The sequence below is a fragment of the Haemaphysalis longicornis genome, unplaced genomic scaffold (assembly GCF_048455015.1).
Source record: "Haemaphysalis longicornis isolate Haplotype H1 unplaced genomic scaffold, Haemaphysalis longicornis Haplotype H1 scaffold_5, whole genome shotgun sequence".
Taxonomy (NCBI): Eukaryota; Metazoa; Arthropoda; class Arachnida; order Ixodida; family Ixodidae; genus Haemaphysalis; species Haemaphysalis longicornis.
In genome coordinates, this window is record NW_027526385.1 from 70733776 (window position 1) to 70750557 (window position 16782).

The 16782-nt window shown below is 49.3% G+C and overlaps 1 protein-coding gene across 2 annotated transcripts in view; it reads right to left on the reverse strand.

Moving 5' to 3' along the window:
• The window catches only part of LOC144139281 (uncharacterized), a 52839-nt gene that overhangs the window by 24825 nt on the left and 11232 nt on the right, over window positions 1–16782 (reverse strand). For both annotated transcript variants that reach the window (XM_077671681.1, XM_077671682.1), the window contains exon 3: window positions 308–674. In XM_077671681.1, the coding sequence (XP_077527807.1) occupies window positions 308–674 (367 nt within the window). The remainder of the gene's footprint in view (window positions 1–307; window positions 675–16782) is intronic.

Consider the following 16782-nt stretch of genomic DNA (forward strand, 5'->3'; position numbering starts at 1 on the left):
TTGTAGGGGTTTAACGCGCCAACGCAACGCAGGCGATGAGGCGCGCCGTAGTGGAGGGCTCCGGATTAATTTTGACCACCTGGGGATCTTTAACGTGCGCCGAAATCTCGTACACACGGGCATTTTTGCTTTTCGCCTCCATCAGAAAAGCGCCGCCGCGGCCGGGAATCGAACCCGCGACCTCGTGCTCAGCAGCGCAACGCCTTAGCCACTGAGCCACCGCGGCGGGTGACAGCACAAACTAAAATGCTGCAAAGAAATAGCGAAAAGATCACGAAGCGAGAAACATTCGTACTGCGGAACTCACATCGGAATACTTTTGCCATCTGGGTGATTGTGCTAGAGCGTCGTAGACGTCGAACATGATGATCGAGTTTAAGAACACCACGAAGCACTCTCCACCCGCAGCCATGAGCGCCTCGATGTTGCACATGGCCCGTTGCTGGTCGGCTATCCAGTGCAGAGTGGAAAACGAGTACACCCGCTGGAAGCGTCCCTGCTCATGAACGAACTTCGCCACTTGGTCATCGACCGCCAGGTCCAGGAGCTGGTGCTCGATCTTGGGGTGGACGTACTTTTCGCGTGCATAGGCAATCATCGCAGGCGCGTTGTCCACAGCCACGAGACGCTGGCACCAGGGTGGCAAGGAAGGCAGCAGGTACTTCAGTGTGAAACTGCGGTGTCGGAGCGAAATCATTGCTTAGCACAAAAACGGAGATTGGGAAACTTGGATGGCTAAAAGTTCTTAAACGATACTGAATGGAGTTGCATTTTGGAATGAGTTGCCATCGGCGCTTTCTGCAAGGCCCGGTGCATTGATTTAGATTTATTACATGAAAGTTCATCTCCATGATAGTGGAGGGAGCTTGGAGAAGCCTCCCGTCATGGCGGACGTGTTTAGACGAAGATGCGCGAATATTACAGTTTCGTCAGGAAACCTCACACGTAACTTCTAATCCGTCTAATCTAAGGATGGCACTCACTATCTCAGTGTCCTCATTAACAGCGACACTCCAATATATTTGCACAATTCGCCCACAAAGCCGCTCAGGCGCTCGCCGATGCGCCCGGCCCATTGAAGGCCGTGGCGAGAAACGCGTCCGAAAAAGCCAACATTGCCCAGTGACGTTACATTGTCCAACATGGCTGCGCCCAACTCTGTAAATGATGGGGCTCTTCGATTTACAGTCTCGGACTTACCGCGGATAATCCGCGGGTAGTCCGAGGATTCCCCGAAGCCACAGGGATACGTGGGAAACTCGAATGCCGGACTGCTTCTCGGGGAGTCCGCGGTGAGTCCGAGACTGTAAATCGACGAGCCCCCGTGTATACTACATCACTCCTGCCGATATTACGCCACCGCAGCGCGAAATTTGAAAATTGGTGATATTCGTTGCATTGCTTCTGTTGCAAACGTCTTCTGTGAGTCGAATTGAGCCGAGTGAGTTACCAAAGGCTAGTGCTTTCTAATTGAAGAAGGTTGTATTTTGTCTTCATGGGGCATCTCAATGGTCTCGCTCATGATATTGGTGTTGATCACGACAGTGTTTCAGTCTAAGGTGGTGCTGTAAACTGGGAAAAAATACGTAGACCGCGTGGTGCAAATCTGCGCCTCCTAATACCGGACGTAAACTGCACGCACGGGCACCCTGTGCAGGCAATGCAATAAATCGTCATAGTTTCATGTGATTACTTGCTTGATTTCAAAGATTGTAGTATGATAAGTGTGACATCTGCAATAAAATCACGCACGCTGTAAGAACGAGATTTTGTCATTTAGTTGTTCTTGCCCAAAATGCAGAAGGAAATGTTTTGCATATATGCATTTTACACCTGTACCGCAGCTTCCAGTGGAAGGCCAGTGGAGCTCGTTCTGTGCAGTCTGCGTCGGATATATGGAGTTACGTTATAACGTAGGTTACTTTACGTTAGCCTGTCGTTTTATTAAGATGAGACCTTTCTTACACATAGACCTGCGCTACACATATATGTCTAGCGCCGGTCTTAGATTAAAAATACGACAGGGTTTGAGTTATGCATACAATAAGCGTTGCATACAATTATGCATACAATATGCATACAATAAAAATCCCTTGCGCTTAGCTGACCCGAGGGTGCCATCGCTTTCCGGCCTGCGCCCCTACGCAATCATCCTGACTCGTCCGTTTTGTTTTGTATAAACACCCATGCGAAGGACAGGCCTTGAGTCGCGAAGGTTTTGAACAGCGGCACATTCGAAGGATATGGACCTTGATTACAGGCGACGTACTAGGCATGACAAGCAGCACGGCGCCAGCCGGAAAACTTTCGCTGAAGCCCGGTCAGCTCCCCCTGGCGACGCCACTGGGAGTGACTGACACCTGTGACACAGCAGCAACTCAGTCCGGCATTATACTATTTTGTGTAATTGTAATCCTTTTTTGTATATATTATAAGGAGTCTTTTTACTCCTATATATGGTGCCCTGGTTCAGTAAAATTCAATTGGAAGTTAGCGCCTGTCCTCGTCTTCTTTGTCCGTGTTATTTTTGTGCGCTTCAGATAAACGTTCTTTACCCTAGTTGCACCCCGTAGCTGAGGTCCTTCCTGCAGCCCGAATGTGGTCCGTTGTGGTGTCTTGAGGCATTGTTACCCTACATACGTGGCTTGAAGGGATCCGTCAGAAGAGTCAGATCCTTCTTCTGTATTCTGTACCGTCAATGCTTCTCTTCAACCTGCGGAAACCTGTATCGCCATTAGGAGTGGTGCCCGTTAAAACTGCTCACTACCAGGAGCGGACAGCCCTTCGCGATCATCCTGACTTCGGCGAAGAGATCGTCAAAGCCGCAGTTACGCCTTTGAATGGGCTAACTATACATGTTTAAAACAAAAATGCTTTCATCTTTCCGCTTACAAGATTATCGTTTGATCAGTACATAATCTAGCTGCATCGACCCCGTCTCGTGCCGCTACACTGTGATGTTCCATTATACCAAAGTGACGAGCTAAATATGGTCCCGTCGCCCGCATACGACTTATAGCCAGACTACTGTATCGCTGTATAGCTGTATACAGCGTATCAGCGTATACCTGTATACAGCGTATCGCTGTATCGCTGTATAGCAGACTACTGTATAGCCAGACTACTGTATTGTTTCCAGACTACTGTATCGCTACGACTTCCGGATCATGCCCGTTGGTTACTAAAGACTGAACAACGGCTCGTTTGCGCGAGAAATTCCTACAGTTCCAATGCCAGGTTGTCTTGTGGTACTAGGCTATCTATGAACATTGAATTTCCTGACGCCCCCCTAGTCATTCTCTGTTTGCGGCATCAGCATTCATTGGCTACACCAACCGCTGAGCCAAACCGTGGAGCAGCTGTACGTCTTGTTCAATTTTGTTGGAACGCTGCTCGTAGTTGCTTCCTATGTCCACATCCTTCATCGTTTTCCTTTTTGGAAGAGGATCCGCAGCTGGTGTTTCCCACATTGATTCAGATACCGCTTTGTCGCCCTTGTGTTCTCCCTCATCTATATGCACTTATTTACCAGCAGTGTCATATGCTTTATCGGTTCTATATTTTGTTCGTGTATGTTGTTGTGTTGCGTCTGCATGGTTCTTTTCTGTTCCTGCTTGAGCCTGTTCGGTTGTTAGGAGCCTTTACCATTTCAGGTATCCTGAAAGCTCCTGTCCACCCACCCCACCTTTGAGTTCGGCTGTGCACTCCTTTCCGAGTGTCGCTCGGGTAGAGAAGAAGCTTTTTCTGCCGTCGACGGTGTAAGATTGGGGCACGACGCCGAATGGTCTCTGCGCGCTCTTGCATCTCTCGCGAGCACCGTCGCGGCGGCTGAATCGCGCCTGTCGCTGCTGCGTTGTTTTCCGCGCTTTGTCTCCGTCCGATTCCGCTGAAAGCTTTGCCTCCAACTGTCATTTCTGAACAATATAGGGCGTGGAAAACAACACTCTACACTCTTAATCTCCACTGAAACGATATTTGCCGTGCAGAAGACACTTCTGCACGCACTGGTGGCCCTGCGGCGGAGATCGCGTACCAGACACACGCCACGTGGTTTGTGGACTGTTGCGAACGTCCCGTCTGTGGTCCAGTTCGCTGCAACGATAGCACACCTCGTAGCGTTTCTTGTACAGGAAATGCTTCATGATCATGCCTAAACACACGAGCGTACGCGGCACTTTTTCTTCCGCGTAGGTAATGATGACCGTGTTAGATCGGTTAATTCTTCTGACCCTGAGAATACCCGCATTCTGTTTGTGACCGGCAAACCTTCCAGTATCACCTCCTCAGTCAAGCAGATGTCCATTTCATACACAAACTCATTTCCACAGTTTTCAGGTGCCGTTATGTATGCGGTCAACTCAGGGTGTTTATATTCGATCTTTAGAGTTTTGATGCTCACGCCCTCCGCTCGCGCCAAGTCCAGCCTTGACGCGGCCTTACGCACAGCTTCACCGAGTATCAGTTCTGAAGAGTTTTGAAGAGTTCTAGACTCCCGGTTGGCCTGATAAGCACATTCTATTGGTCGTGGCTCGTCAGGTAGGTTTGGGAGACGTTATGCCACCGGCCGTTCCGCTGTATTCATCATCACTGCATTATACGCCTGAACGCTGTCACTGTTTTTTTCTCCAACTTTCTTGCCACCGGCTGCCTTCCCGCCTGCGCTGCGCGCCGCCATATTGGCGTCTGTCATATTGCCACCGGCTTCCTCTCCGCCCGCGCTGCTTGCCGCCACCTTGGCGCCGCAGACACCTTCTAGAACGTTCCAGCCTCGGCGATTTTCGCCATCCTTTTTTGGCTTGACCACCCATTCTTTTCCCTAGACCTCCTTCGGCTCGATGTCAGATTAAAGGGGGATTGAAAGGAATTTTGAACACAATAAAGGAACTAGCACAACTGTTAGCTTGAGTGGTCAACCTCTTCTGTGCAAAGTTTAACATTTTTACGTGCACCGGAAAGCTCATACTTTCGTTGCAAAAGCTTTTCTCGCACTTCCAGCGAAGTGAACCGTCGTCTGCTCAGCGTCGACGGGTCGCGGTGGCGCCTTTGGTTAATTAGGGCTTCTTGCAGCACGCCTAACACTACCGTGTTGGTCCATATTCATCTAAACACGCTAAGGTGCGTTAACGCGCCTTGGCTATCCGACACGACGATGACACGACCGACTTCCGAGTTGGCAGATCACCTTGTCATACGACGCCGACGGCGACACGAACACGTTGGCCGATCGAAAGTCCACGTGGTGTGACTGGCTCGCTGTCCGAAGACGCCGACAATGCGATCGGCCGAACGGTCGTCGGGAATCGGTCGAGAAGCGAAAACTGCGCCCTGACAACATTCGTGCCCTAATCAACGCAGCTCTGTTTTGTTGTTCATAGAGTGTAATAAACACAGTAAGGTCCCTGAAGTTTATGCAGCTCAACACATGCGATCTGTATTTTGTCTTACGACGCTTCGGCCGATCGCTTTGGCGAGAATTTGTTTCCCGGAGTTGTAAACTGCATATTCGTATGCGACCAGCAAGGATTCTAGAAAATACAACCTCAGTTAAGAGCAGAAGAGGAGTTACGGAAGGTGTATTAGGTAATAAGGAATCAATATCGAGGAAAGTTTTCAGCGTAAAGCGTAAATAAAATGCACGGCGAGCACTATTCCCGCCGGGCGAAATCGCAGTCGCAACCGAAACAGTGCTGTTGCTGGAGGTCAGCTTTGGTGGGGGATATGTGGAACCTTACTGTGCAACTGCTATTTTAGAAATCTCCCTTTAACCATCCAGGAACCCTTTGAATCAATTAGAAAACATTGATGTGACACAAAGGGTGGGTCTCAATTTAGTATAAGGTTATTTCCGCGGAGTCTCGAGTTGCTTTTTGGCGTAGTGGCCTCGCATCCGCTCAATCAAAGTCCTGTGTTCAAATCCCGTCAGGGTGTTGCTTCCTTTTTTCCTGCTTTCTAAGTGGCATGGTTTACGAATCATATTGGCAAATCTAAAACAAAAATTTTGGTTTTCAATTTTTCAATTTGTCTATTTCCACTCCAATGAGCAGTGGGCTCGGAAATAAAGCTCCAGCGAGCTTGACAATATTTCCGAGCCCAACAGAGTGCGGCAGTATTCATTTATAATAATGCAATCACAATCCTCCCGGTGTTGCAAAAAGAGAATGGTACACAAAATTATAACAAAGCAAACTAGTAAATCATTTACACAATGTTAAAAAAAAGAGCAGATCGGCATAACATATTACATTGTGAAATTGTATGTACAAATTGTACATAAAAACGAGACATGGCTAGAAGCAGTGATAATATCCCTCTGTACAGCCCATAAATGCACACATCACCCCGCGTGTTGAGTTGCCAGGCTTCACATTGCGCCATTTGCGACGGCCTATCTGTACCGCAAGAACTATACCTCTGAAAGGCGCAAATGTTGGCTAACTATTCCTTGTCACGGGCGTTCTGATATCTAATCTTCCTACCACGATGACACACAGTGCGCCCATGCTGGAGTTGTCAAACGTGCAAGCACCTGCGGTTTTAGTACACTGACGCGGGATGTTCACGTTTGTAATGAAGTGCATCCTTTCGTGCCTCGACTGCCAGCGCCACAACTCCCCGCCGCAACATCTCACCAGCGCGCAGCAGCCACAAGCATGTCCGGCACGCCCGCGGCAACAGCAACGAAAGGTTCCACTAGCTGGGTTCCATGTTCTGCTTGGAACGCACGTGCAGCGCGGCAACGTGTTTCTATAAACCTTGAAGTTGGCCGCCTCGATTCACGTGCGTCTCCACCGTATTGCAGCGCTGGCATCGAGGAACCCGGTTTGTAGCAGTGGAAGGCGGTAAATTAAAATCGCCTTGAGCCAACCTTTAGTGTGTTTACCTTGGGATGAGCGCGACAGAACAGGAACAGCATGAGAGGTGAGCGGGAAAGCAAAGGGGGGCATTTTCTTGGCAAATGTCTACAAAGACTATCGTCTTTTGACGACATTTGCAACAAAAGGAGCAGATACGCGGCTAATTTTTGTTGCAGGGGACCACCCTTCGAAATATACAGAAACAGCGGCAATGCCGCCATCGTATTATGCGACGTTGCCCCATTTATCCTTCAAAGTTTTATCCTGCACCACTGTTTATCCAGCGACCTCAATGACCAGGGAGGCGTCTTTTTGTCCGACTTTGTGCAAGCCCTCTTTGCTTAATGCCAAGTTCATAAAAGAGTACGCGTATCACCCACACCCACACGTATCACCCCCTGATAGTAGCATCTCCTTGATTCGCCAAGCATGGATTGTTCTCTGATAGGAGGGGGTCGAATTGTAATAAAGATAATGCGATAATGCGAGCACAAAGCTTCCCCTTAATTGGGTACGTGCCTTGCTTTGTACGAGGCAAGGAGAATGCCTATGTGCGCATGTGCTTCGAATCTAGGTTAGGCAGTCCCATCGAGTATGCGATGCGCAAGACCGGCCCCGTAACCTCAGAGTTCGCATACAATAGGGAAAAAAGGCTTTGCTTTGCGACCGCCTTCCAGTCGCCTTGCCAATAAGCCTCACAATAATATTGTCACGAAGCCAAGGACGACGCAGTTGTTTGGGAAAGAAACAAGTTTATTGTAGCGAACTTGTGCTCCCCTAACAACTGAAAAGAATACAGAGGCGGCAAAGCAGCCGTCAACAGTGACGTACGTGCGTCGGCGAGCGTCGCAGAATCGAATGCCCCGGCGTCCGCACTGCAGGCTTTTTTATCTTTCGGCGCGCGTGGTTCTCGAAACGTCGATTCGCATCGAGAACATAGTAGATCCAAGAAGATTATTCCGGGCTGTTCACGTTAGATCGGAATGCTCTCCCTATAACAACAGATAACACATGCGGCACAGAAAGAAAGAATGGAATACGCGCTTCCCTTGGCGCAGAGAAAACACAGACGGGCGCAGCCGGGCGGTAAAAGCAAAATACAAATAAACAAACCCAATGTACGGTTCGCGGCATTACCCCCCCTCTAAGAGTGCATCGACCCGATGCTAACATAAGCGACAGTCCGAACAAATGAAAATAAAAGTTCGTCATCGTCCGTAGAAAGGTTTTAAGCGAACCACGTGGACGACTTCAGGCCGCGTGCGTTGTCGTGATGTGCCGGAGTCACCATCGGGGATCACTTCGTAGGTAAGTTGGCCAACACGTCGTAGAATCTGGTAGGGTCCGAAATACCGTCGCAGGAGCTTCTCACTGAGTCCGCGTCGTCGGATGGGAGTCCAAACCCACACATGATCCCCTGGTTGGTACTCGGCGTCTCGGCGTCGGAGGTTGTAGCGGCCCGCATCCACCAGCTGACCAGCTGCTGGTCCGTTATACGAACTCGAGCGAGCTGGCGGGCCTCCTCCGCACGTTGAAGATATCCGTGGACGTCGGTGTTGAGGTCGTCATCTTCTACGTGCGGAAGCATTGCGTCGAGCATCGTAGTCGGCCTTCTACCGTAGACAAGCTCGAACGGCGTCAGCTGCGTCGTCTCCCGGAGAGCCGTGTTGTACGCGAACGTGACGTACGGGAGTACTTCGTCCCAAGTCTTATGTTCAACGTCAACGTACATTGACAGTATATCTGCGATTGTCTTATTCAGACGTTCTGTTAGTCCGTTCGTTTGGGGGTGGTACGCCGTCGTTCTTCGGTGATCCGTGTTGCTGTAGCGTAATACTCCTTGCATCAGCTCCGCAGTAAATGCCGTTCCGCGGTCTGTGATTAGGACTTCCGGGGCTCCATGTCGCAGCACCACTTGGCTTATAAAGAACTTCGCCACTTCTTGTGCAGTCCCCCTCGGAAGAGCGGCGGTCTCTGCGTAGCGCGTCATGTAGTCTGTCGCTACGACAATCCACTTGTTCTGTGATCGTGACGTAGGGAACGGGCCTAAAAGGTCCATTCCAATCTGTTGAAATGGTCTCGATGGGACGGCGATCGGTTGCAGAAGTCCGGCGGGTCTTGTCGGCGGCGTTTTTCGTCGCTGGCAGTCACGGCAGCTCCGGACGTAGTGGGTGACGTCAGAGGTAAGGCCGGGCCAGTAGTACCTCGCCTTGATTTTTCCAATAGTGCGGGCTGTGCCCAGATGTCCGGAAGACGGGTCGTCGTGGCACGCTTCCAAAATTTCGTCACGAAGGTCCGCGGGGATGACGAGAAGGTAATTCGCTCTTGTTCCGGGGCTGAAATTCTTCTTCACGAGGACGGAGTTTCTCAGGCTGACTGCTGGTAAGCTGCGTTTGAAGGTCCTAGGAACGGCAACGTTGCATCCCTCGAGGTGCTCGATTATGACGCGTAAGTCGGGGTCGGCACGCTGCTGGGCGGCTAGGTCGCTCTCCGTCACGATCCCGAAGAACGCGCTGTCTTCATCAGAATCTTGTAGTGGTGGGTCGACGGGGGCGCGGGACAGGCAGTCGGCGTCGGAGTGTTTCCTGCCGGATTTATAAAACGACTGTAACGTCGAACTCCTGCAGGCGCAAGCTCCACCGCCCAAGACGGCCAGACGGGTCCTTCAAGTTGGCGAGCCAACACAGCGCATGGTGGTCTGTTACAACCTTGAATGGCCTTCCATACACATATAGGCGAAATTTTGAAATAGCCCATATAATAGCCAGGCACTCTTTCTCAGAGGCAGAATAGTTTTTCTGCTCCTTCGACAGACCACGACTGGCATAGGCGATTACCCTTTCGCAGCAGCTTTGCTTTTGGACAAGGACGGCACCCAAGCCTATATCACTGACGTCCGTGTGCATTTCCGTTTCGGCATTTTCGTCGAAATGAGCGAGCACGGGCGGGCTTTGCAGGCGTTTTCGCAGCTCGCAGAATGCTTTTTCTTGGTCGTTTTCCCAGCTGAAAGGGGTGCTATCTTTCGTCAAGCGCGTGAGTGGCTCTGCAATGCGTGCGAAGTTTGCGACGAAGCGCGGGTAGTATGCGCACAGCCCGAGAAATCTTCGCACGCCCTTCTTGTCTTTCGGCCTTGGGAAGTTCGCAATGGCTGAAGTTTTTGCCGGGTCAGGTAGGACTCCCGCGGCGTTGACGACGTGGCCCAAGAACTTGAGTTCCCCGTATGCGAAACGGCACTTTTCAGGCTTTAGCGTCAACCCCGACGTACGAATGGCCTCGAGTACAGACTCCAACCTTGCAAGGTGTTCGTCGAACGTCCGGGCGAATACCACTACGTCGTCGAGGTATACCAGGCAGGTGTGCCACTTAAGGCCAGCTAGCACAGTGTCCATGACTCTCTGAAACGTCGCTGGTGCTGTGCACAGCCCAAACGGCATCACCTTGAACTGGTATGGGCCGTCTGGGGTTATAAATGCAGTCTTCTCTCGGTCTCTCTCGTCCACTTCAATTTGCCAGTAGCCGGTCTTCAGGTCCATGGATGAGAAGTACTTCGCGTGGCAGAGGTGGTCGAGGGCGTCGTCTATTCGGGGGAGGGGGTACACGTCCTTTTTCGTGATTTTGTTCAGTCGCCGGTAGTCAACGCAAAACCTTATTGTGCCGTCTTTTTTCTTTACGAGTACGACGGGCGCCGCCCAGGGGCTTTTCGATGGCTGTATAATGTCGTCGCTGAGCATGTCGTCGACTTGGGTCCGGATGGCTTCCCGTTCGTGTGAAGAGACGCGGTACGGTGACTGTCGGTTAGGTCGGGCTCCATCTTCGGTTATTATTCGGTGCTTCGCTGGAGGGGTCTGACGTAGTTTTGCGCTCGACGAAACACATTCGCTATAGCGACGCAGCAAAGCCAATAATTTGTTCCGTTGTTCTTGCGGTAGCGCCGGATTCACGCCGAAGGGCTGCGGGAGCTTGAAGGTTTCTACGGGTGTGCGTTCAAAGTCGGCGACCGCGATCACGTCACTTGCTTCTTGCGTTTCACGGAGGAATGCAATTGCCGCGCCCTTGTTTAAATGCTCGTACTCCTCGGTGAAATTAGTAACCAAAATGTGGGATTGGTGTTCCTTGAAGCGCGCAATGCCTCTTGCGACAGACACACCACGGTCGAGAAGCACCCTTTGATCAGTGTCTACGATAGCGTCGACGTCAGGAGCAGCATCTTCACAGTAGACTGCGACCATCAAGCTTGCGCAGGGTGGCAGGGTGACATGATCATCGGCAATCCTTACAGCAGCACGTCGTTCGGGGTTCGGTTCTGGCGTCATGGAGTGATGGGGGGAAAAAGTTATTGACTTAGCCTGCAGATCGATTATTGCACCGTTGTCCATCAAAAAGACCATTCCAAGAATTACGTCGCGGGAGCAGTTAGGCAGAACGACGAACGCCGCAGGGTACGTTGTGCCGTCTATGGTGACGCGCGATGTGCACGTTCCACTTGGCATCACGAGGTGGCCTCCTGCTGTGCGTATGTGCGGACCGTCCCATCTGGTCATAACTTTCTTCGGTTTAGACGCAAATGGTCCGCTCATTACCGAATAGTCAGCTCCCGTGTCTACGAGGGCGACTACGTCAAAGCCGTCGATGGACACCTTGACGTCAGATGCAGTCTTCCTCGAGTTCCGGGTTCGTCGGGGCGTCGTATCTCTGCTTATACGTGTTGACGGTCGGGCACTGTGCATCGTCGTTGTCGTCGTCGTCTCGGTCAGGTCGGGTACGCGTCGCGCCGTGTAGCTGTGGTCGTGTTCGGGAGTCTCGTCAGGGTTAGGTCGGATCATCGGGATGAGGGCATGTCGTGAATCACTCTTCAGCGCGTCCTTGCGTCGTTGGAGGGTTTCCAGTTTTTCGCCGTAGAGCAACTTCACCTCCAGAAGTTGCTGCTTTTAGTTTCCCCCGCGTGGGCTGGGGGACCTTCCACGTGCAAAATCAGCATTGCTACGGCGGTTAGGCGACTGGTATGGGTAGGGCGACGGCGATCGGTGTGAGCGGGCTGGTCCTCGGTTGGTGTTGGACAGGCATTCGTCGATCTCGGTAGGGCGCTGGCCGGGTCGGGGGCGTGGGGCGTCGACGGAGAAACCACGCAGTCCGAGTCTCTTGTATGAGCAGCGACGGTAGATGTGGTCAGCCTCTCCGCAGTGGTAGCACAGAGGACGGTTATCGGGAGTTCGCCATACGTCTGTCTTCCTCGGCGTCTGGTTTCGGGCTACAGGGGGTCGGGCGGGTGACAGCGGGCGGCGGTACGGCGGGGCCTCTTGACGGCGTGTTGGAGCAGGGCGGGGTCGACGAACAGCAGCGGAGTATGTCATAGCTTGTGGCTCTCGGGGTACCTCGGATGGCGTAGAAGTTCCCAACGCTTGTTGCACTTCTTCTCTAATCACGTCGGTGAGGGAAGTGACTTGGGGCTGCGGCGGCGTTGGGAGAAGTTTCCGCAGCTCCTCTCTCACTATTTCGCTGATAGTCTCGCGTAGGCTGTCGGCCGGGATCCGCGTGCTGCCAAAGTCGTTCGCATTGGCCGCGCCAACAAAGTTGCGGTCATACTGCTTAGCACGCATTTCAAGGGCTTTCTCAATGGTGCTGGCTTCGGTCACGAATTCGGCGACGGTTTTGGGCGGATTTCGGACAAGTCCAGCAAACAGTTCCTCCTTCACTCCGCGCATTAAGAAGCGCAACTTCTTTTCTTCCGTCATTTCGGGGTCCGCGCGGCGAAATAGCTGCTTCATCTCATCAACGAAGATCACGACGCCTTCGTTGGGGTGTTGCGTGCGTGTTTCCAACAAAAGGGCGGCTCTTTCTTTCCGCACGACGGTAGTGAAGGTCTTAGTGAACTCGCTTTTGAACTGAGCCCAGTTTGTCAAGGAGCTCTCGTGGTTCTCGAACCAAGTGCGAGCCGAATCTTCCAAGTAAAAGAAAACATGGCGGAACGTTTCTGCGTCGTCCCACCTGTTGAATTTCCGGACGCGTTCCAGTTTCTCCAACCATTCTTCTGGGTCTTCTGCGGGGGCTCCTCGGAATGATGGCGGTTCCCGTGGCTGCTGCAGAACGACCGGAGGATTGGCTTGGTTGAGCATGGTGCTGGTTGCGACGTCTTTCTTCTTCGTCTTCTCCGGTAGTAGACCGAACTCGGGTGGTAAATCTTGCACGCGGAGGCTGGCTCTTGTTGGACTGGATTGGCGGCTTCCAGAGGTTGTAGTGGGCATGAAGGGTGCGTACCCAGCTCCTCCACCAGATGTCACGAAGCCAAGGACGACGCAGTTGTTTGGGAAAGAAACAAGTTTATTGGAGCGAACTTGTGCTCCCCTAACAACTGAAAAGAATACAGAGGCGGCGAAGCAGCGGTCAACAAAGTGACGTACGTGCGTCGGCGAGCGTCGCAGAATCGAATGCCCCGGCGTCCGCACTGCAGGCTTTTTATCTTTCCGCGCGCGTGGTTCTCGAAACGTCGATTCGCATCGAGAACATAGTAGATCCAAGAAGATTATTCTGGGCTGTTCACGTTAGATCGGAATGCTCTCCCTATCACAACAAATAACACATGCGGCACAGAAAGAAAGAATGGAATACGCGCTTCCCTTGGCGCAGAGATAACACAGACCGGCGCAGCCGGGCGGTAAAAGCAAAACACAAATAAACAAACCCAATGTACGGTTCGCGGCAATATGTATGTATGTATGTATGTATGTATGTATGTATGTATGTATGTATGTATGTATGTATGTATGTATGTATGTATGTATGTATGTATGTATGTATGTATGTATGTATGTATGTATGTATGTATGTATGTATGTATGTATGTATGTATGTATGTATGTATGTATGTATGTATGTATGTATGTATGTATGTATGTATGTATGTATGTATGTATGTATGTATGTATGTATGTATGTATGTATGTATGTATGTATGTATGTATGTATGTATGTATGTATGTATGTATGTATGTATGTATGTATGTATGTATGTATGTATGTATGTATGTATGTATGTATGTATGTATGTATGTATGTATGTATGTATGTATGTATGTATGTATGTATGTATGTATGTATGTATGTATGTATGTATGTATGTATGTATGTATGTATGTATGTATGTATGTATGTATGTATGTATGTATGTATGTATGTATGTATGTATGTATGTATGTATGTATGTATGTATGTATGTATGTATGTATGTATGTATGTATGTATGTATGTATGTATGTATGTATGTATGTATGTATGTATGTATGTATGTATGTATGTATGTATGTATGTATGTATGTATGTATGTATGTATGTATGTATGTATGTATGTATGTATGTATGTATGTATGTATGTATGTATGTATGTATGTATGTATGTATGTATGTATGTATGTATGTATGTATGTATGTATGTATGTATGTATGTATGTATGTATGTATGTATGTATGTATGTATGTGTGTGTGTGTGTGTGTATGTATGTATGTATGTATGTATGTATGTATGTATGTATGTATGTATGTATGTATGTATGTATGTTTGTATGTGTGTGTGTGTGTGTGTGTGTGTATGTATGTATGTATGTATGTATGTATGTATGTATGTATGTATGTATGTATGTATGTATGTGTGCGTGTATGTATGTATGCATGCATGCATGCATGTATGTATGTATGTATGCATGCATGCATGCATGCATGCATGCATGCATGCATGCATGTATGTATGTATGTATGTATGTATGTATGTATGTATGTATGTATGTATGTATGTATGTATGTATGTATGTATGCATGCATGCATGCATGCATGCATGCATGTATGTATGTATGTATGTATGTATGTATGTATGTATGTATGTATGTATGTATGTATGTATGTATGTATGTATGTATGTATGTGTGCGTGTATGTATGTATGCATGCATGCATGCATGTATGTATGTATGTATGTATGTAGCGAATAAGAATGGGAAATGTGGGGCTCGTTGAAAATAAGACCGAAATAGGAGTTGGCAGTCAAGAAAACCTCGGAAAGCAAAGGGGAGGATGTGGTAGGTCATTGAAGCAGATAAAAAATATGGAAATAAAGAAAGAAAGAAAGTGGAGAAAAAATGCCCGCCAGGTGGGATCCGAACCCACGACCTCCAGAATACCGGTCTGGTACGATAACCACTACGCTACCGGCGGGGCGATTTTCCCCTCCACTTTCTGGGGTATTTATGTTAAGGTATTTTTTGTTTCCTATGCTTTGGGGTGGTAGCCAGCGCCACTCGGACTACTCGGGGTGAAGGGGACCTTCTTTTTAACCCCCGGGCCGTGACTCGAGTGTCTACGACATGTCGAGAGTGGTCGACTAGCGTTAAACCCTCCTAAGCTTCCTACGCACCAAGACTGCCAGAACAGAGGCCCACGCTATGCATGTAGCGAATCAGAATGGGAAATGAGGGGCTCGTTAACAATAAGACAGAAATAGTAGTTGGCAGTCAAGAAAACCTCGGAAAGCAAAGGGGAGGATGTGGTAGGTCATTGAAACAGATAAAGAATTTGGAAAGAAAGAAAGAAAGAAAGTGGAGAAAACATGCCCGCCAGGTGGATCCGAACCCATGACCTCCAGAATACCGGTCTGGTGCGATGTATTCGACATGATTACACTGTATGTGCCGATGTGCCGTCATGATTACACTGTACCGAATAGGGTCTGCGACGAAACTGCTGTTTCCCATCGCTGTGTTTCAGCAGCCGGTTGGTTGCTGTTCTCGCCACGTTCTCTTAAGTCGCGCTCATGTTTATAAGTTCCGCTGTTCCGTTTCTGGGCAGTTTTCTCGCTCTTATAAGTTCCGCTGTTCCGTTTCTGGGCAGTTTTCTCGCTGTTACCTTCTGACAGTCGCGTGCTGTTTTCTGGTGGTACTCTTTTGGGGCGCGATGATTGTCGTGTGCTGTTCTGTCCCCGTGTTTTTTTTTTTGTTGTTGGCGCTGTTTTTCGTGGAACCGTTTTGCGTTCTCAGCAAAAATAGCAGACAATATTGTTGAAGAAGGAAAACCCGAATGCAATAAAACTGTGGAAAAGCACAAAGTATTACGATTGCACAATAGGCGGTCACATGTATACCCGAGTGGTCAAAGCACTAAGTGGCATTATACAAAGGCCACTTAATGGGAATATTTCTTGAGGGAATGCTAAATCCCACGAATAAATGGACGCTCATAGGAGTTTCACGCCCTCGAAATTATACATGTTTAAAACTTGAGATTATTACGACTACAGGCGGTCAACATGGGCGCGATGTTTTATCGTTGTGTTTCTTTGGTGGGTGCCGTTTACAAGCGTGTTGTTTCGTGGCTGTGCTGGCACGCTATGTTTATGCCCTTTGTTTTCGTGCTCGTTTGTAGTTTGCTTTTTTGACGCCACCCCCACACATTCAATCTAGTTACGGTTCAAGATTAGATCAAATATGCGAATCATGGGCACAGAAGGCCTGCATGGCTGATTGCTTCCTGCATCTGAAGTTTTCATTTTGCTTTCCACCCGCACTACCCCTTCATAAAAGAGAGAAAATCTTTCATTGTGTGCAGTAATTGAGAATCCAACGGCAGCAATGGAGAATTTCAGCCCGAAGATTGATACAATAGCGCTTGGCACCTTTTCATAAGAGGTACCACTTCTGAATTTCCGAAGCGCAATAGTTTGCTGGCGCCACCGTTTCAATTTTTATTAAACACCCGTTCCACTTTCTGAACTATGGAAACATACAAACCGAGGGTTTCCGGGAAAGAAGGCATCTTTTGTGGTCACGCAGACAATAAATGCGTTATCTCGGACCGGCAAGCTTTTCCACGGCAGTAAAAACTGTTTCTTATGAACACGACACTACCTTCCCTATGAGGTCACTGTAAACCAAATTCATATCGTAT